Source organism: Myxine glutinosa, chromosome 8 (genome assembly GCF_964187855.1).
Source record: "Myxine glutinosa chromosome 8, kmMyxGlut1.1, whole genome shotgun sequence".
NCBI lineage: Eukaryota > Metazoa > Chordata > Myxini > Myxiniformes > Myxinidae > Myxine > Myxine glutinosa.
In genome coordinates, this window is record NC_136268.1 from 52,195,551 (window position 1) to 52,216,504 (window position 20,954).

Below are 20,954 nucleotides of genomic sequence, written 5' to 3' on the forward strand. Positions count from 1 at the left end.
TTTAACCCCTGACTATCTCTTCTCCTTCTCCCTCCTTTTGCTTTAAATATTTCCCTATTGATTCTTGTCTTGTCTTTTTGATTCTTGTCTTATATATATGCCGTATATCGCTGCTGTTTGTTTTCTTGATTCTTGTCTTTTTGCAATTGTTGTTTTCATGTATTGTTATGCATTATGTTTTCCACTCTGTCAAAGCGCCTTTGGGCTTCTGGAAAAGCGCTATACAAAATAAATGAATTATTATTATTATTATTATTATGACAGTATCTGAACTAAGATCAAAATTCTGCTCTGTTGGAGGGTTCTCTTGAGAGCTTGACAGGCAGAGCGTATGTACATGGCAGTGACGTCATTACTTGCGCTCATTGAAAGCTGGAGAACTGCACATATATTTGGATTGGTTTGCTCCCGGCTGCATCCAGGGGATTCCATATGAGTGGATACCAGAGGTAATGTGCCATGTGGCAGATGGCACTTATCGCTCCCATTAAGGTACAGCATAGTTGGATGGGATACCTTAATGGCGGTTCACCACTGATGGTATGAAATCGAAAAGTGACTGATATATATATATATATATACAGTGAAACCTTGACTTACGAGTTTAATTCGTTCTGTGACCGAGCTCGTAACTCAATTTGCTCGTTTCTCAAATTAAATTTCCCCATTAAAATGAATTGAAATGCTATTAATCCGTTCCAGCCCCCCAAAAACCACACCAATTTTTTTTGAAATATATATATATAAATATCTCGCGCTTTATATTTCACCTGTATGCAGCATACAAGTTGGCAGGATGGCCTGGACTGGAGGTACGCACACTTGACTCTAAACTGTCCAGCCTGGGTTTGAATCCCGACCCAGCTATAACCTGTCATGTCGGTGTTTCACAGGCAGGGTGATTCATCAATGTGTGTACCGCTAAACTGGGTGCCCCGTTTGCGTCCCATTAGTTGTTGGATGTTAAGGATCTCACCGTGTCTTCCACAAAGAGAAGGCGAGCTATCGCCGGCACTCTGAACAAGTTGTGGCCTGGCATGCTCTTCTCCTCTGCCGTTATATACGTCCTCCTCGGCATCTTTTTCCAGAAGAGCCCTGTCTCGTCACAGTTGAAGATTTGCTGGGGGATGTATTCTTTGGCTTCTATCAGTTCGGCAAAAGTTATAATAAAATCTTCAGCTGCCTTCACATCCGAGCTTGCTGCCTCACCATGCCTGACGACGGAGTGAATGCCGGTCCTCTTCTTAAAATTATCAAACCATCCCCGACTGGCTTTGAATGACTCTTCCGATGCCTCGTCCGTTGATGTTCCCGCCGTCTGCTGCACCAAATCCCCGTAAATGTCTCGTGCCTTCTCACAGATGATGCTCTCGGTCACGGTATCTCCTGCGAGCTGCTTCTCCGTCAACCACACAAACAACAACTTCTCCATCTCTTCATGGACAGAGGTCCGGAGCTTTGAAATAATCTTAACGCCCTTGGCTGGCGTTATAGCCTTTATCGACTCCTTCTGCTTCAAAATCTTACATATCGTAGAAGTACTACGATCGTACTGCCTCGCCAAGTCGACAACACGCACACCTCGCTCATGTTTTTCGACGATTACGTGTTTTATATCCAAGCTCGCTCGCTCGTAACTCAGATCTCGGCTCGCATCACAAAGCAAAAAATCGACCGAGCGACGTCTCGTATCTCGGAAAACTCTTACGTTGGTGCACTCGTAAGTCAAGGTTTCACTGTGTATATATATATATATATATATATATATATATATATATATATATATATATATATATATATATATATATATATATATATATACAGTATATATATATATATACATATATATATATATATATATATATACATATATATATACATATATATATATATATATATATATATATATATACACACACAGACTTGGCATTTAATATGGAATTTTTTTTTGTGGGGGTGAACTTAGTTTTCAAGATGACTTAGAACCAAAAGTTCATTAGAATTATGTTGAAATTATTCTAGATTTTGTTAATGTGACCTTTAAAAGAAACAAAAACCACATTTGACATTTTAAAGGAAATAAATTGATCCTTGACAGTGATGTAAACTGATTTCGAACTGAATTCACGGACAGTACTGTGTTAAACTTCTGTACGTTTTCCAGAAGTATCTCTTTATTTTGCACATTAGCCAAATTTTTTTTCAACAAAAACAAAAGGTAAATTATGACTGGGATTACGGACAGTAAAATTACAGTTCAGTACTTCGTGTAACCCCCACGAGCATTCAGGAGAGCACGTACACGTTGAGGCATGCTGTTCACGAGATTTGCCAAGGTTTGGACAGGAATCACTTGCCATGCAGTGACAATAGTCTGCTGCAATTCACGCACAGAGGTCGGCTGCTGGACCAAGTTGTCGATTTGACGCGTTAATTCTGCCCACAAGTTCTCTATCGGATTCATATCCGGGGACATGGCAGGCCACTCCATATGCTCGACACCACGGTCAGCAAGAAAATGTTGGATCATGCGTGCACAATGAGGCCCTGCATTGTCATCTTGGAAGACAAAGTTTCCTCGAAAGGCTGCACGAGCAAATGGAAGCAATGTTTCTTCCAGAATGGCCCTGTACTTGAACTGGTTCAGGTTTCCATTCAGAACAACCAGGTCAGTTTTGCCCCCTGCATGAAAAGCAGCCCAAACGGTCACCCCACCACCTCCAGCTTGGACTCTTGGCACTATAAAATCTTTGTTGTAGGCTTCATGCACTTGTCTGCGCACTCGGTTGCGGCCATCTTGACGATAGACCAGAAATCTCGACTCGTCACTGAAGGTCATGTGATTCCAGTGTCCTGGCTGCCATTGACGGTGCTCTCTGGCCCACTGCAATCGACGCTGGCGGTGTTGTCTGGTCAGGCGTGGCTTTCTCAGGGGACGCCTGGCACGATAGCCTGCTTGAACCAGTCGTTGGTTGACTAGCCTTCTGGATACAGGCACTTTTGTCAGTTGCTGCCACTCAGCCCGAAGCCGATTGGCTGACCTGGTACGGCCATTGCAGACTAACCGGTGCAGCTGGCGATCATCTCTCCTTGTGGTTCTGCGGGGACGTCCTGGCCTCGGTATTGGAGTAGGGACACCCTCTGAGCATTTCGTTTCAGGATCTTTGACACCTGACCTTGAGTGATGCCATACTGCCGAGCAATAGCACGCTGTTTCATGCCAGAATTTCGTAAAGCCACCACTCCATGACAAACAGCATTGTCGAGTTGACGGACCATCTCTAGAGGATACGGCAATAACTTTTGTAGACGTGCAGCAGTTGTTTTCCACTAATACAGAATGCAACAACCCTTATATACACGATTGTGAAGCCAATCGTCAAATGTACCTGTCCTTACATTTTGTCACGCCACCTGTGATATTATCCTGCTATTGACTTCTTGCTGCGAAAGACAATCAGTGACATGGTTCTTTTAACGAAGAAATCACCGAAGCGTAAAAGAAACTCACCAGATTGATATGCTGAGTTCAGAAAGTAAACCCGTCAAGGAAAAAAAATATTCCATATTAAATGCCAAGTCTGTATATATGTATATATATATTATTATATATATGTATATGTATATATATATATATATATATATATATATATATATATATATATATATATATATATATATATATATATATATATACATACATATACATATACATATACACATACACACACAAGTTTTTTTTAATGGTCAGGGTGGAAAACTTCGGTTTCCCTTGACATCATTAACCCAGGCGTTTAAGGTGGTGAGGGTGTGGGGGTTCATGATGTTGCGGGATTCGAGCGATTCAGTGGTCAAGAATTCTCTCCCAGAGAAGGGAAGTTGGAAGTGGAATGCAAGAGCGGTGATGGATGAGATGGAGGAGCAGTTGCAACAGGAGGAGGTCGTGGGGATGGTACAGTACGGGAAGCATGGCTTTGGGTGGATGAAGCATGAGCTATGGGGAAAGGCATGTGTGAAAGAGAGGAGGAAGATGGTTGAGAGGGAGGTGAGGGGAAAGGAGGAGCAGGAGAGATATGTGAAAACAGTCGGACAGGCACAGCAAGGTGCTTGGACGTAGTGGGAAGATGTGCAGGTGAGGACATTGAAGTGGCAAGAGATTTGGAGGATGGAGCCAATACTGTTGAGTTTCCTGTTGCGGGAAATGTATGAAGCCGAAAACTTCCGAAACGTTGCGGTTGAAGGGCCGAAACGGGATAATGCTGAGGAACTCGACTGAGGGCCCGGTAAGTGAGGCACACTTGTGACCAGGTGTGTTTTGAAATTATATATACAGTCATGTGAAAAAGTAAGTACACCCCATGTAAAGTTTTGACTTTTTCAACATATTTCAACATACAGCTATTTGATCTTCATTTCAACAATATTGATAGATAAACGTGATATAATATAACAAATATCATGAAACATTTACATTTTGTTGTCCATTGTATAATTTAAATAAACATAAATGCAAATTTCACATGTGGAAAAAGTAAGTACACCCTTGGCTCTAATAGGTGGTATTGCCCCCTTTGGCAGAAATACCCTCAAGTCGGCGTTTCTTATAACTGTCTACCAGTCTCTGACATCGACTGGGAGAAATTTTTGCCCACTCCTCCATGCAGAATTCTTTCAGCTGTCCGATGTTTGAGGGGTTTCTTGCATGCACAGCTCGTTTCAAATCCCCCCACAACATCTCGATGGGATTTAGATCCGGGCTTTGACTTGGCCATTCCAGAACCCTCCATTTCTTTCTTGTCAGCCATTCCTTGGTGGATTTACAGGTATGTTTAGGGTCATTGTCATGTTGCATGGTCCACCTTCGGTTAACCTTCAACTTTCCGACAGATGGCCTCACATTATCGTCAAGCACCGTCTCGTACAATTAAGAATTCATCGTGGATTATATGATGGTGAGCTGCCCAGGCCCTGATGCAGCAAAGCTGCCCCAAACCGTAATATTTCCACCACCATGCTTTACAGTTGGTATCAGGTTCTTGTGGTCAAATGCTGTCTTTGGTTTTCGCCAAACATGTCTTCTGGTACTGTGGCCAAATAGCTCTACCTTTGACTCTTCTGACCAGAGCACATTGTTCCAGAAGTGCTGGTCTTTGCCTAGGTGTTCATTGGCAAACTTTAGTCTTGCCCTGATGTTCTTTCTGGACAGCAAAGGTTTCCTCCTGGCACACCTCCCATGTAGATCAAATTTGTGCAGCCTCTTTCTAATGGTGGACTTGTGCACTTTGACATCAACAATGGCAAGAGCTACCTGTAGGTCCCGTGATGACATTCTGGGGTTCTTAGAGACTTCTTTCAGCATCTTGCGGTCTGCTCTCGGGCTGAACTTGCTGTGGCGGCCTGGCCTGAACAAGTTGGCAGTTGTTTGGAATCTTCTCCACTTGTTGATGATCTTCCGGACAGTCGAATGATTGATTTCAAATTGTTTGGAGATCTTTTTAAATCCCTTCCCAGACTCGTAGGCATCTATAACCTTCTTTCTGAAGGCCTCAGAGAGCTCTTTTGATATCGGCATGGTGATGCCAAACACTTTAACAACAAAGAGCAAACCAAACTAAATGTCTGAGGTTTAAATAGGACAGGTTCCTCCAAGATCCTCTCTAACGATATTCTAATCATTTGCACCTGAGCTGGTGCACCTGATTCTAATTTTAGGTGTTTGAAGTAGTGATAAATGTAGGGGTGTACTTATTTTTTCCACATGCGAAATTTTCATTTTTGTTTATTTAAATTACTAGGGCGTGCCCGCACGTACGGGCACGCCCGTACGTGCTTGCCCGTACGTGCCTGCAAAAAAACATGCGTGCAAACAACAACAACAAAAAAAAACTTTGAAACCACGTGGCAGTAACGACCACAGAACCCCCCCCCCCCTCTATTTACATGAAATGGTTTGGTTCATTCGCAACGACCACAGAACCCCCCCCCCCCCCCCCCTCTATTTACATGAAATGGTTTGGTCCATTCGCAAAGCCAAAGCGATCGGCTTGCGAGTACGGTGACCATACCTTGGGAACCACTTGTCCGATTAATTTCAAACCTTGAAAAGGCACATCCTCGGTTCCCCAGCAATATACCTGGCAAGTTTCAAGTATATCGGACCGGTAGTTGTCGAGAAACAGCGGTCGCATACATACATACAGACAGACAGACACACACACACACACACAGAGATTACTGGAATTATAGATAGATAGATACAAGGACTACAAAATGTAAATGTTTCATGATATTTGTTATATTATATCACCTTTATCTATCAATATTGTTGAAATGAAGATCAAATAGCTGGATGTTGAAATATGTTGAAAAAGTCAAAACTTTACATGGGGTGTACTTAACTTTTTTACATGACTGTATATACTAGAAAAAGTACCCAGCGTTGCTGGGCAATGCAGGGTTGCTTCCCTGACAGGAATATTGAGAGGGTGGGAGAGGTGTAAGAGTGCGGGAGGAGAGGAGAGGAGAGGGGATGGGAGTGGGAGAGAGAGGAAGGAGGGGAGTGGGAGAGAGGAAGGAGAAGAGTGGGGGAGAGAGGAGAGGAGGGGAGGGAGGGGGAGAGGAATGATGAGGAGCAGGACGAGATTCAGAGGGGAGGAAGGGTGAGCGGGGGTAGCAGGAGGAGTGAGCAAAGGAGCAGGAGGTTGTGTGAGCAGGGAGCAGGAGGTTGTGTGAGCAGGGAGCAGGAAGGGGAGTGAGCGGGGATCAGGAGGATGTGTGTTCGGTGATCAGGAGTTTGTGCGAGCGGGGATCAGGAGGATTTGTGAGCGTGGATCAGGAGGATGTGTGAGCGACTGAGCATGGATCAGGAGTATGTGTGAGCGGGGATCAGGAGGATGTGTGAGCGGGGATCAGGAGGATGTCTGAGCGGGGATCAGGAGGATGTCTGAGCGGGGAGCAGGAGGATGTGTGAGCGGGGAGCAGGAGGAGGTGTGAGCGGGGAGCAGGAGGATGTGTGAGCAGGGAGCAGGAGGATGTGTGAGCAGGGAGCAGGAGGATGTGTGAGCAGGGAGCAGGAGGATGTGTGAGCAGGGAGCAGGAGGATGTGTGAGCAGGGAGCAGGAGGATGTGTGAGCAGGGAGCAGGAGGATGTGTGAGCTGGGAGCAGGAGGATGTGTGAGTGGGAGCAGGAGTATGTGTGAGCGGGGAGCAGGAGGATGTGTGAGCGGGTAGCAGGAGGATGTTTGAGCGGGGAGCAGGAGGAGAAGGTGGCAGAGCAGCAGGAGGAAGGAGCAGTGGTGTTCCATTACCAATAAACATTTAAAGTGCTCAAGTGTCTGAAGCACTCAAGCAAGCACTCCAACAAATTGTTGATAAGGAATGGTTGGCTTGGCAAGCGGTTTGTACTTGTGAAGATCAAGCATTCGATGATTAGCGCTTGGAGTTCACTTGCCTGTTGCTTTACTCATTGTAATCCTCCCATTATGTTAATCGTTCTTTTAATTCGATCTTGCATTTGATTTATTTTGCATTTCTAGCTCTGGAGATTTCCCCACTGAGCACCTTGGCGTGGTTGCGGCAGCCTTCATGTCGATCCTGCTGATTAGTTATTTTCATTGCACTCAATAAAGTTACACTTTGGGCACGTTCCTTTATCTTTTCTTCACTCAATATAATTGTTGGAGCAGGAGAAAACGTTAAGTTTAATGCTTTGACAATATGGAGAAGGAGAAAGGACAGCCATGCTTAAAGCTTAAGATATACGCTCCTTTGGAATTCACTTTGTATGCATGCAAAGTTTGGGGCCGCTAGGTTTCATGGTTTTGGCACTGTGTTTGTGTCACAAACTTTTTTCCATTGACCCACAGGTGCTGTTTATAGAATGACTGCAGTTAGTTAGTTTGTTTATTTATTTATTTAGAATCCACAACCAGGAAGACCACTGAATATGACCATTTTTTAAATATCCGTTTTTTATAGCTCCAGGAATCGTGTTTGCAAACTTTAATATCCATCTCGTGTTGTGTTAAACCACACAAATTAAGCATATCGGCATTTTAGCACAGTTCCTATGGTGACTGATCTCGAATATCAATGTACGCAGTGAGGTTTCCATAATTCAATGCCTCTTTGAATCTGCTACTTGTGTGCAGATGATCAGGCTTATGATGGTGGAGATGAAGGAATGGATGAAGATGCTTTCCAGGGATATCTGACGGGTATTGCTGATAGCTTTTGGGATAACGGTCCTGCAGCAAGCATTTCTGAATATTTCTTAGAGGGACATCACATGTTGAAAGCTACTGACGGAATTGCTGACCTTGGAGAATTTAGTTGCAACCCTACTTATTTTGATAGCTTTGTTTAACACAGTACGCTGAGCAATGCAGAATATTTTGTGAGGGGTTACAAAAGCTTTGGCAGGTGCATTGATTTCCCAAGCCAGTTGCATTGTGGATGAAAGTGGTGATTGCTGAAACTCTGAATCTGATTCGACATGGAATCATCAAAATGGAAAACGCAATCTTAGTTCGCATGTGACCTATTTCTCCAAGCATTATTTCACCGAATGTTTCATAGATTTCTGATGTCAATTCTGCATGCATTTTACATTCTAATTCCGTACGTTCACCCTTTTATCCCCACTTATATTCTGCAGTGCATAAATGCTACGCTTCTGCACAATCATTTGTGTTATTTTCGTCGCGCAACACTTTGATGTCAATATTGTAATGGGTTTGTACTTTTTGGGATTGAGGTAAAACTTTCACCGTTTTTTTTTTTGTTTCTTAGGGGATGATTCCGATTACCCATCGGAAGATGATGACATGGGAGAAATGCTGGATGTAGCAGAGGACGAAGATGCTGGGCTCATTGAACACTATGGCGAAGATATTTTTCAAACGGTGAGTTTATATTCAAAACTTTGACTGATTTCCGATTTTGAGTCGTAAATGGAGCACTCAGTTTAAAAGAATTTTTTTTTTCAAAACTGAGGTGTGTGTGTGTGTGTGTGTGTGTGTGTGTGTGTGTGTGTGTGTGTGTGTGTGTGTGTGTGTGTGTGTGTGTGTGTGTGTGTGTGTGTGTGTGTGTGTGTGTGTGTGTGTGTGTGTATATATGTGTGTGTGTGTGTGTGTTTAAATGGGAATTTTAATTTTGTGTAAAGGGCACAAAGCTCATCCGTTTTATTGTTTCAACTGTATTATTTTGGATAATTATTTCGTAAATTACTTTTGTGTTTAAAACAGAAGAATTTGTACTACGAGCTGGGGTTTTCCTCAAACATCTCATTGTGAATTACAATCAAACATTCCATTTCCCACATTGTGTTGTAATACCTTTGGATTGGAAGTCTTCCACACTCACACGGTCAACATAAACACTAGAAAAAGCACCAAAGTCACGTGTTGTTGTCAGGACTCGTATCTCCACACAGAAAGAAATATATGGAGTGGCATGCAAAAGTATGCATCCGCCTCCAAAGTTTCCACATTTTGATGTCACCTGAGCTCACTAGTTGCCTACCTGGAGGGGACTATAGGTTTTCTCTCTGTCTGTCTGTGGCCCAGGTTGGGTGAGGTTCAATAAGAATCAATAAGAAGTTTTGTGGCTCCCCCACCTCTCCCCTGCTGATTCGAGTTGCATGTGAAACTCGTAGTAGTCATTGCTGCAAAAGATGTTTCCACCAAGTACAGCCAGAACCCGACATTCGTGGTCCCAACATTCACGGACCCCACATATACGCGGTTCATAACGTGTGACCTGCTTCTACATTCGCAGCCCTGTACTTCCCGTATTTTAGTTTTTTTGCGGGCACAGAAAAAATATCTCCCACGAGCCGCGAATATTTACTTGAACGAACCGCGCGTTTGAGGAAAGCCGGTCCGGGCTCAGCAAGCCAGCCTGGCAAAGGACGGATACTACCTGAACGGCGCGAGTAACGAAACATACGGTCGTGGGGAGTTTGGTTAGTAGCGGTGCACAATAAAGTCCTGATCGAGCTTAACGCCCCGTGTACCATCCAGGTCCATCGGTCCAGTCCTAGTCCGCGGGACCTAAGGCCCAGAGTAATGGCCTTCCATATGATGCTATTAAATCGTTCCACCTGTCCATTTGCCTGTGGCCTGTACGGAGTCATATAGATAGAAGCGATATTGCGCTGGAGCAAGAGGGTTCTCACATCCTGGGGCAAAAACACTGCACCTCGATTGGTGTGTACATAGGCCGGATTCCCAAACATAGAAAACAAAATCTGCAGACACCGGATAACCGTCCCAGCGGTCATATCGCTACACGGGAAAGCAAAAGGTAATCTGGAGAACTCGTCGACTATCGTAAGGAGAAAGCGAGAACTACCCGAAGCCGGTATGCTAGGACAAGCCAGTAGACTTGAAGCTGGTAGGGGCCCTTTGAAGTCCATAGCCAATCTCTCCCACAGTCGAGTCACCCACATCAGCGTACCCATCGGCGGTTTGTAGAAACGTGGTTTGAGTTCAGCACAAATGGAACAAGTGCGACATAGCTGGCGAACATCCTCAATTGAGTAGGGCAAATTGCGACTGTGCACATAATGAGCCAAACGCGTCACACCGGGTTGGCACAACGTTTCATGAAGAACACATAGATCCTCAAAGGAGGTGAGACTCACACACACCGCTGGTCGTGATCGTGCGTCCGCAGATAGATTGTCCTGCCCCGGACGATACTTGATAGTACAGCAAAAATCTCCTAACTCAATCCTCCATCGAGTGATTTTCGCGTTTTTAATGTGCTGGGCATGATGCATGTCGTACATGAAAGCGACACTTTGCTGATCAGTAATGACCTCAAAAGGTTTGCCAAGCAAATAGGGCCTCCAACGCCTGACAGACTCAACGATGGCGTACACTTCCTTCTCGACAGACAAGTGGCGTTGCTCTGCGGAGGAGAGAGTCCTTGAAAAGAAGAAGGCCACAGGTTGCCCCCCTTGAGAGAGCGTGGCAGCTATCGCATTGTCCGACGCATCACTTTCCAAAACAAAGGGCTTGTTTTCATCTGTCGACGACACAGCGGCGCCAGCGATGTCTAACTTCAGTCCATGGAAAGCGACCTTGGCAGCATGACTCATGGGGAACACTTTGCAATCCACAAGAGGACAGAGCTTCTCAGAAAAATTTTGGACCCACTTCGAATAATGAGCAAATAGCCCGAGGACTCGCTTCAAAGAAGCACGATCATGTGGCGGGGCCATGTCGAGCAAGGGTCGCAGCCTCTCTTTGTCTGGGGTGATAGTACCCTGGGTCACGTTGTGCCCCAGGAGATCTATCGTTCGAGTGGAATAGTGACATTTAGCCTCATTCAGAGTCAGTCGGTACTTGCGCGCAACCTTGAGGAAGTGCTGCAGATTAGCATCATGATGACCTTGATCATACCCACACACCGTTAGATTGTCCAAGTAGACAAAGACATCTGTCAAGTGTTCCTCAGCAATCATGTCATCTAAGGCCCTTTGAAAGCATGAAACCCCATTTGTTACCCCAAAGGCAGGCGAAAGGCAGGCAGGCGAGGCAGGTGAACTCGTACAACCTCTTTCCGGATTCAAACCCGGTGTAGATGCGATCGGCCTCCGCGATTGGAATCTGATGATACGCGCTGCGGAGATCTAAAGTACTGTATACCGAGTACTGTGCTACCTGTCGGACCAGGGAATCCAATCCCAGGAGTGGGTAGGCGTCCAATTGCGTAAACCGATTAATCGTCTGCGAGTAGTGGATTACCATGCGTTTGCGATGATTTTCGGTCTGAACTACCAAAACTTGGGCTCTCCAAGGCGATCGACTAGGTTCGATTATGCCTCCTTTAGAAGTCGCCTAGTCTCCTCAGCAATGAATTGCGTGTCAGCCCATTTGTAGCGTCGCAATTTAACGGCAACCGGGGTACAGTCAGGAGTCAAATTGGGAAACAGCGATAGTGGTTCAATTTCCATCCCTGCCAGAGCACACACAGCAAGAGTATCATCACCACCAAATTCCATCTAAACGACCATGCCGACGGAGAAAATCATGTCCGATCAACACTTCTGCACATAACGCTGGTAAGACCATTAAATGCACATCCGGAAACATTCGGCCATTGATCACAAGCTTCAGCCGGCATTCTCCTTGAGTACGTAGCCAAAGACCTTGGGAAGCCATGAAAATTCGGCATGTTGTCCCGAGAATCAGCCAGCCATGCTTCCGAACGAGTCGCATATCGACATAGCTATCAGTAGAACCTGTGTCGATTAAGGCGTTTGCCCTCTGTCCCTCAATCATAATTGGAATAACAGCGTTGGACAGTCCAGATGGCCTGGTAGTTGCCGTGTCATCCAGAGGGGAAGCTCGAGCCACGTGCGTGGGCCCGACGCCAGCCAATGTCGAACGTGGAGCCGATCGAGCCCCGGCGATGAAAGGATCCCAGTCAAGGGCGTTCGAGCCGCGCGAGGCGCCAATTGTCTCTCGGTCGGTGAGAGAATGTCGAGCGAGTTCGCCGGCCTCATGACGAGTGACATACCTTTGCAAAATGACCTTTCCGAGAGCACGAGTGACACGTCGCTTCTCGGGCCGGACAAATTGACCTTAAATGATTCTCGTTCCCGCAGAAGAAGCATTTAGTGTTACTCCCGGCAGATGGGGTGGCAGCGGCAGCGGCTGTCACGCTCGTGCCGGAAGCCTCGAGAGTGTCCGTTGTCCCCGATTCCAGCGGAGGTTCAGCATTCATTTGCTGCGCGATAGTAGCACTCTCCGGTCGTGTCGCGCTGGTTAAACCCGCAGTGACGTACGGACGATCGTATGCTTCCACTTGTGCCTGTGCTTCGTGGTACACGAGCGATAATTCATGAGCCCTTTTCAGCGTCAGATCCGTCGTTTCCAGCAATCTTTGTCGTATTATAGGCGAGTGAAGCCCCAGAACAAAAGTCACGTATCATATTGTCACACACTTGTTTGTGTGTCCGTACTTCCGTCGTGCAGTCCTTTGCTAATCGACGGAGGTCCTAGACGAAGTGGTCGATGGACTCCGACGGGTCCTGTCGCCGTGACGTGAGCAGGTATCGGGTGTAGACCACGCTCCGAGTCTTGATGTAGATTCGACGTAGTTCTGCCTCGGCAGCGGCGTACGTGCCGCACTGAGATATGTACTCGAAAACAGTATGGGACACGCGGGAATTTAGAACCACGAGCTTGGTCTCGTCCGTGAAGTCATCCTGGGCACCCGGGTAGATTGCCAGCAGACTTAGCCAGTGCTTGAGCTGGGCAGGCGAGTCCAGCGCCTGAGGATCCGCTCCGAAGATCGGGACATGTATCAGCTTATGTGTCATGTCGTTCTCTTTCAGGACAAGAGACAGAGTCCGAATTAATTGTTATAAAAACCAGAGTTACAACATTGTCTCAGATTGTGAGTTTAATTCTGAATCGATCTCTGGCAATACCTGTAAAGAAAACCAGCAAACATCATATCAGTATTCAGCATTCATAGCAATCAGTAATGGGTTTGCAAACTAGCACAAGCAAGCCTTGAACAAATGGTTATACATACCATGTATGTATGCACCACATAACATACGATAAATGTCACAGGAATGATCGTAGCGCTAACTGTCCGAGTTCTTATAACTGCCGCGCAGTGGACAGAAGTCACATGACACCTGGGTTCAGACTTAGACACAATTTCACGACATGCATAACCAAGTTCTAAAACACATCTTACACCAGCCATGCATAAAGCAACTGTACATACGCAAAAAAAACACACCTTCCATGAGCCGTGCACATGACCAGCTTCTACATTTGCGGCCCTATGCTTCGCATTTTCGCAATTTTTTTTGTGGGCGCAAAAAACATTTTCCACGTGCTGTAAGCATGACACAGTTCTAAAATAATCTTTCACCATCCACGCAAACCATTTGTCAACATCTGGGTAAACCATTTGCCATGAGCCATGCGCATAACTGTTCTAAAAGCATCCTCCATGCGTCGTGCAAAAAGCAGCTGTACATGCGCAAAAACCATCCCCCACCACCATCGCTTACCATATAATAGACATACCCCACAAACAATGGGCACAATACCCACCCCTTCTCCATCTACCCACAAGCCTTGCACAGCTGTTTATGTGCAGAGTGTGGGTCTCATTCTTTTTGCGCTCATCGTTGGTCCCGCTGCCTTGACCTCCTGTGATTCCTTGCGCTCGTGAACTTTTGCGCATGGGTCCTAAACGTACGAGTAGTGCAGGAGATGTGTCTACTCCAAAGAGACCCAAGAAAGTTATGAACCTGATCCAGAAAGTGGAGCTGCTTGACCGACTTTCAAGAGGTGAGAGTGCGGCCTCTGTGGGCAAGCATTATGGCGTCAACGAGTCGACTGTGCGCTACATAAAGAAGAACGAGGAAGTGATTCGTGGAAGTGTTGCAATGAGCTCAGTACCCAGCACCAAAATAGTTACCCAGTTCAAGGACATCCACATCGAGGCAATGGAGAAGGCATTAAATGTATGGTTAGAGGACAATGCCATGGGGAACATGCCTTTAACCCTAATTGCACCGGGGGGAGGAAGGGGGTGGGAGATGGGAGGACACCCTCGACATTTTTCCTAAGTTTTTCGCAACCACTGGGGATTTCAAATTTTCCTCACATGACTTTTTCTCGATCTTCTTTCGCACATTTCGATACCACATACATCCAAGTCGTACTTGCCATTCAGGTGTCAAATGACAATAAGTAGGTGTCACATGTCCTAAAAAACTGTAATATTTGCACATGTTTATGTAAAATAAGCACATGTGAATAAGGGTTACATGCATTAGGACACAAATGATGTAAATTAATTGGCATGTAATTTTTTGTGTGAGTGTTTTAGCATGTTGTCTATGAACCACCTTTAGAACCACCTTTAGAGGCCATTTTTCCCCGCAGAGCAGGGGTTGGCCTTTTTCGGGCACTATGGTCCCCTTTTTTGAAGCAATGTTTTATGGCCGGATGCCCTTCCTGCCGCCAACCCTGTTAGTCACCTCTTGCGACACACAGGTAATTACCAGTGAACTGGTATTCAATTTGCCAACCTCGGAAGGATGACAGGCTGAGTCAACCCCTCTGGTGTTAATGCAGCGATCGACCGGGATTCAAACCCAGGATCCTAGGATCCCTAGCCGGCACCCTAACCGCAAAGCCAACACCAGGCTCCATGTTCTACTGAATAAATATAGGCAATAATTAGACAAATTAACATATTATGAAAAAATGAATCGTGTTCATCACGGAATGATCTATGCTTACGCAAATTTTCAAGTTCATCGGACCATCAATGGCTGAGATCAGTCAGAGAAACCTCAAAATCACTCAGTTCAGTTAGATTTAAACGAACCTTTGTTTCGTCAAAAGGCAAAGGGAATATATGACTGTCTGGCTGGTGTGGGTGGTGCTGCAAACACAAGCGATGTGGGCACGAGTGGCCTCAGTTTCTTTCGAGCTAACAGGAGATGATTTTACCACTTCAAGGATTGGTACGGTCTCAAAAGTGTAGAGGTCACAGCCGAGCTGTTTTGTGGTCCGCTGAGGCATGCTCAACGTTTCCCTGTTCAACTCGCGCAGCTCATCGAGAAGAAGGGGTATGTACCGGAGCAGGTCTTCATCGAAGAGCAGACTGGCCTGTTTTGGAAGAAGATGCCAACGCAAACTTTTATCTTGAAGCGCGAAGGGACAGCATCGGGGTTCAAAGCCACAAAGGACCAGGCATCTTTTATTCTTTGCACCAACGCCAAAGGGGACTCCATGGTCAAACCCACGATGGTGTACCATGTCCTGAACCCACGAGCAACGCTCCGCCCCTTCCTCCTCAAAACTCCACGATCCCTCCCGCATCATATGCTCTTCCCCCCCCCCCCTCCACCTCCCACCCCACCCCCGCTGTCTTAACAACCTTCCCCCACCCCCGATGTCTTAACAACCCCCACATTGAGGCTTTGGGCTGCACCCCTTCCATGAGATGATCATAGCTCCGTCCCCTCCCTCTTTGCCTGGCAGAGTCCCATTGCTATCTGCCTCGCTCTGCCAACTCAACAGAGCTGTCTTATTGCCACCTGCTGCACCCAGTAGACATCTACTGGGTGCAGCAGGTTTGTACACATCTACAGGGAAGTTTGTACACACATTTACTTCACTTAATCTCTCACTATCTATTACAAAGCACCACTTTCCGTATCGTACACATTCAAACGGACAATCCTGAAGCTGACGTGTCCATACTTATTACATTGAGATCGGCTACCTACTCGCACATGGGCCATGCTACTCGACACAGTTTTATATGGTCTTAGATAATCACAACAACTCCCCCCCCCCTCCTCCCATTAACGCAACAGTATTATAACCGCCACACCTTTCGTCGCATCTTGGATGCTATGGAGTCAGCCTCTGTCGGGAAATGTTGGAAGGAGTTTAACATAGCTCACTGCATCAGCGCCATCAACTACTCGCTGGACGAAATCAAAGCCTCCATCAACGCTTACTGGCACAATCTATGGCCATACCATGGAAGAGAGGCGGACAATTGCAGGGTTAGTACGGAAGGTGGGAGGGGAAGGCTTCAACGACATGCAGCCTCAGGAATTGGAGGATCTCATCGCCTCGCTGAGCTGACTGAAGAGGAGTTGGAGGCCATCATTAAAGCTTCTGAGGAGGACAGTGAAGAGGTGGCAAGGCCCAATCTGACCGTCAAGTTCCTGACTGAGGTGCTGCGCGATATCAGGTTAGTCGCTGATGGGTTACTGCAAGATGCCGATCCATCGATGGAGCTGTACCTTGGTTCAAGAGGGGGTTGGATGATGTTTTGCTGCCATGCAAAGAGCTGCACAGAAATCTGCAACAATTGGCGAAGCAGCTCTCGATCACCCATTTTTTTCGCCCTGGCCCCGCCACCTCAACACCTTCAGCACCCTCGCCTCCATCGCCTTCAGTGCATGACTAGTCAGCGACCTCACCTGCATCCTTATCAGCGACTTCACCTGCCTCCTCTCCAGAAGAGTTCATTGAGTTTTCTGGATTTTAAATCGTCATAATCATCATCACTGTTGATAATCATCATCATCAAAAGTTATTTTGTACTGTATGTACCGTATCTTCAATAAAAATTCAAAAGAGTCCTGCTGTTGTTGTTTTACTTGTCAGCATTTTTAATGAAATTGTAATCATGTGCATTTGTTTTCGTGCAATTTTAGAATTTTGCTGATGAATCACGAACTGCAAGGAACCTATCCCCTTTTTTCTCATTGAAACAATGACCTGACATTCACGGCATTTTCCCTCAACGCATCCCCGCAGATGTCGGGGTCCCGCTGTACTGACCGAAGGGGCTAAATACTTTTGCAACCAGTGAATTTTCATTTGTACATATTTTTTGTAGGTATTCCTGACATGTAACCTCCTTCAACTATAAAAGTGTTTCGATTGATCTCTTCAGTTATGAATAAAAAGTTCATTTGGAAAAATTGTTTCTATACAATTTGTAAATCATCCAAATGTGGCATTATTGGTAGGGGTTGAATACATTTACACAATTACAGGCCACTATATCCTGAAAATGCCTGGCTTCTTTCCCCCCGTTGTTTGAAATTGCTCATACCATTGCAGAGGAAGGAAATGTTACCAGTGTTTGTGTCCTTTGATACAGGATGAAGAACAGCTTGTCCGAAAGAGACACAAGATTCCTGCCGCCGAGCCCTGACCCTCCCTTCCACTCCTGATTTTCCCCTACTTGGTCAGATCTACGTTCTGACGAATATTCTTGGGGATACAGCATAAAGACTTTAAGTAGCGTGCTGGACAATGTGACACACTTTGATTTGCAACTTGTGTTTTGTTTGGCATATAACAAAGTTTGTTTTAATACGGTCCTGTAACTATTCTGATCTGGATTGTCCATCTATGTGTTGTCTTTAATTTTTGCTTGAGTAAGAGCAATCTATATAATTGCTGATAGATGCAAACCGATGCTCTCCTCATACTTAAAACAGTACTTCTGCACTTCGTATTCTTGTTTTTTTATGACGAATAACTAATTTATCTTTCCTTGTCCTGTTTCTTGTGTTCTGATCCAAGTGCCTGATGCATTCCTTTGGTCGTGCACAGAAAGACTGTTCAATTTCGATATTTACTTTGGGAAAAATATTTCCTCATTTCAAAAGTCCACAAAATAATAGCTGTAAATTGCATTGCACATTTAAATGCTGATTTTCTTGTTTGCGTGGAATTTCTTCATTAGTAATGATCTTTAACAGTACACGATACAGCCAATCGGAATGGGCGATTGTGGATTTTTCGATGTCCTCCATTGTTTATGCAACGGCAGAACTGTGGAAACTACGCACGGTCTTGGCCTTTGTTATCCATGACTGTCACAATAATTTTACCTTCATCCACAGACAAGTGTGTCATCATCTTGTTTTCTTTATTCTAACTTGTGTAGGACTTATGAGTTACGTAGTGGCTTATGCTGTATTGGCATTGTAGAGATGTCTTACTTGAAGGTACTTTCTATTTGATGTCTCTGCTGTGGATGTTAGTAACACCTTGTATAGTTTATCGTTGTTTTAGCACGTTGGTTTTCATGTCACTGACTCGAGCGCCACGGCAGGTTGAACGTATCTGCATTCGTTCGTTTAAACGAAATATATTGCCGTGGGACCAAGGAACAGTTAATTTTGAGAGCATCTGCACTGAGGTGCAGTTCAATGACCGCAGCAGTCTCGGTCAAGAAACACCTGGTGCTGCACTGGCTGCTGCATCAGCCATTGCGCTTCGATTTGATTTGATTTGTTTAACGCGCAAATTATGATTCTCTTTTATTCCGTGATTTTTATATATTGCTTCCCTGTCAAATTGTATGGTAAATCTGTTGGACTGGCGTGCACATTTATGCTTCTTTTGGTTTCAAGCGCGAAATGAATCCAGATGCGGCGTTGGTTTTGTGGCCTACATTTTTATGGCAGTACATGGCAACAATGTGAATACGAGGCAGTACATTTGCTCGAGGATCTGATGTTGTATTTGATTTTGCACCTTTTCTACATAAATGAAAACCTCGCACTCGTGTTTTGGGGGTGCAAGTTTAAAATTGGAATCTGGTTTATAATATGTGGTTTGTTTCAACAGCCAGAGCAACTAAAAACATTGATCAATTGAGTTTTTATTTGCATCAATTGTAAATGTCGACAGTTCATTTGAGTCAATCAAACGAACCTTTACTCGGTTCCACCTGGCATTGCAGAATAATACACCACTTGTCTGAGATAATGTAACTGTGTGTCGGTAATGCTGTCTGTACGCCATCTCGATTTCCTTACCATAAAAGTTTTGCACATCAGTAAATGTCTCATATAATTGGCAGTTAAATCAAATTCGGTTATTGTAAATGAATCCTAATCTGTGCCTAAATGATTATTTTGTTATTTCTTCTTTTCGGTATGCCATACTGTGTTTGATCAGTGAGACATGAACAGCAGATCGAGAGCTTTGTGGCCTTTTGGATGTAAGCATCCCTACCATGGGTGTTTCCTTAATGCAACAACTTTTTATTTTTAATAGTTCAACATGATGGTGGAGGGGTGGGTGGAGTTGGGAAGTGAGGGGGGTTAGGAGGGAAAGAGGATGAGAGATTAGTTGATTACTGTATATTAAATGGTAAGTTTGGTGAATTGCACTTTTTCACACTGATAATAATTAGTGTAAATATTCTGTGCTACCTCCTTTATGTTAAATCGCAAATTGAACGATTGTTGCAAAATGGTACTTTTGAAAATGTAATTTACACGATCCGTTAGCATTTCTCATGCAGTGCTGCTTTTGCTGTACAAGCATGATTGCAGTGTGTTATTTTCTCCTAGTAAATAAACAAATGTTTGGTGTTTATTTTGTTATAAAGGATCGACATTTGCAACACCCATTAAAACTCGATGTGAAAAATTTGAATGCATTTGAGATTAAAGGAGTAGATTTTGTACTTTATTTTGCTCAAACTAATAATGCTCAAACTTGGTCTGCAGCAAACCACCAGAAAAGAGCTCAAGAGTGACAAATCGATCGCATTCCCAAATGTTACCACTTGTGCCAATAATGAATGATCCTGATAGCCTTGGATAATGTAAGGACATGAGACGTGGGAGATAGCATCACAACATGAGCTCATTTTTCCAAGTGTTTCCACCTCCTGAGGCTTATTTCATGGACATGATGCCTTCGTGTTATCTTTTTTCGCTTTTGCATATATGCAGCATTTTCAGAATCATTGGAATCTCCCGCGATGAAGCTAACTCTGAGGGCTTTTCACTCACTCACCGCAGGCAGGTTGGTGGTCTTTCTGTCTTCTACCGATTCCTGTCTGTTCTAACCCCCCCAGCTCTCTGTGTTTTGTCCCCCAAATACTTCTGCAGGTCGCACAAGATCTGCCAACAACCCTCTTTGGTGAAACTACCAAAATCAAGACTCTCTGCTCACCTTCACCCCTTCATTCCTCTTTTCTCCCACCTCTGGAACAAACTCCCTCACTCTCTTCAATCCCATTCCTCCCTCCAGGTCTTTAAAACAGCTGTTCACCACCATCTCTTATCTTCCCCCATCCAAAACCTTGATCTTTTCTACCCCTGTTAATTCACCCCCAGAACCACTTTTCTGAAATACCGACTTCTTTCCTGGAAGTCCTAGCTGTGTCCATGTTTTTTTTTTTTTACCTCTCCCACCCCACCCCCTTCTCCTCCCCCCAAGCCCTCTTCCTCACAGATCTCCCGATGCCCCTGCTCTCAAATGTTGTACTTGTGTGCTTTCCCCTCCCTCCCCATCTTGTCTCCCGCTCCCTTTATTTCGCCTTGTGTCCGTTTGTTTTTTTTGTCATTAATGTTAGCTCTTACACGAGCCTCGATCTTAAATACAACAAAAAAACTCAACCCACCT

General features: G+C 45.0%; 1 protein-coding gene across 12 annotated transcripts in view; it reads left to right on the forward strand.

The window, feature by feature from the left end:
- The window catches only part of LOC137432502 (patatin-like phospholipase domain-containing protein 7), a 170,660-nt gene extending 150,684 nt beyond the window's left edge, over positions 1-19,976 (forward strand). For 7 of the 12 annotated variants that reach the window (XM_068124495.2, XM_068124503.2, XM_068124502.2 and 4 more), the window contains 3 exons: positions 8,151-8,216; positions 8,791-8,903; positions 17,680-19,976. In XM_068124495.2, coding sequence (XP_067980596.2) covers positions 8,151-8,216; positions 8,791-8,903; positions 17,680-17,733 — 233 coding nt within the window. In that variant the 3' untranslated portion in view covers positions 17,734-19,976. The remainder of the gene's footprint in view (positions 1-8,150; positions 8,217-8,790; positions 8,904-17,679) is intronic. The other 5 variants (XM_068124501.2, XM_078783299.1, XM_078783298.1 and 2 more) reach the window with 1 other exon arrangement.
- The last annotated feature ends 978 nt before the right edge of the window (positions 19,977-20,954 follow it).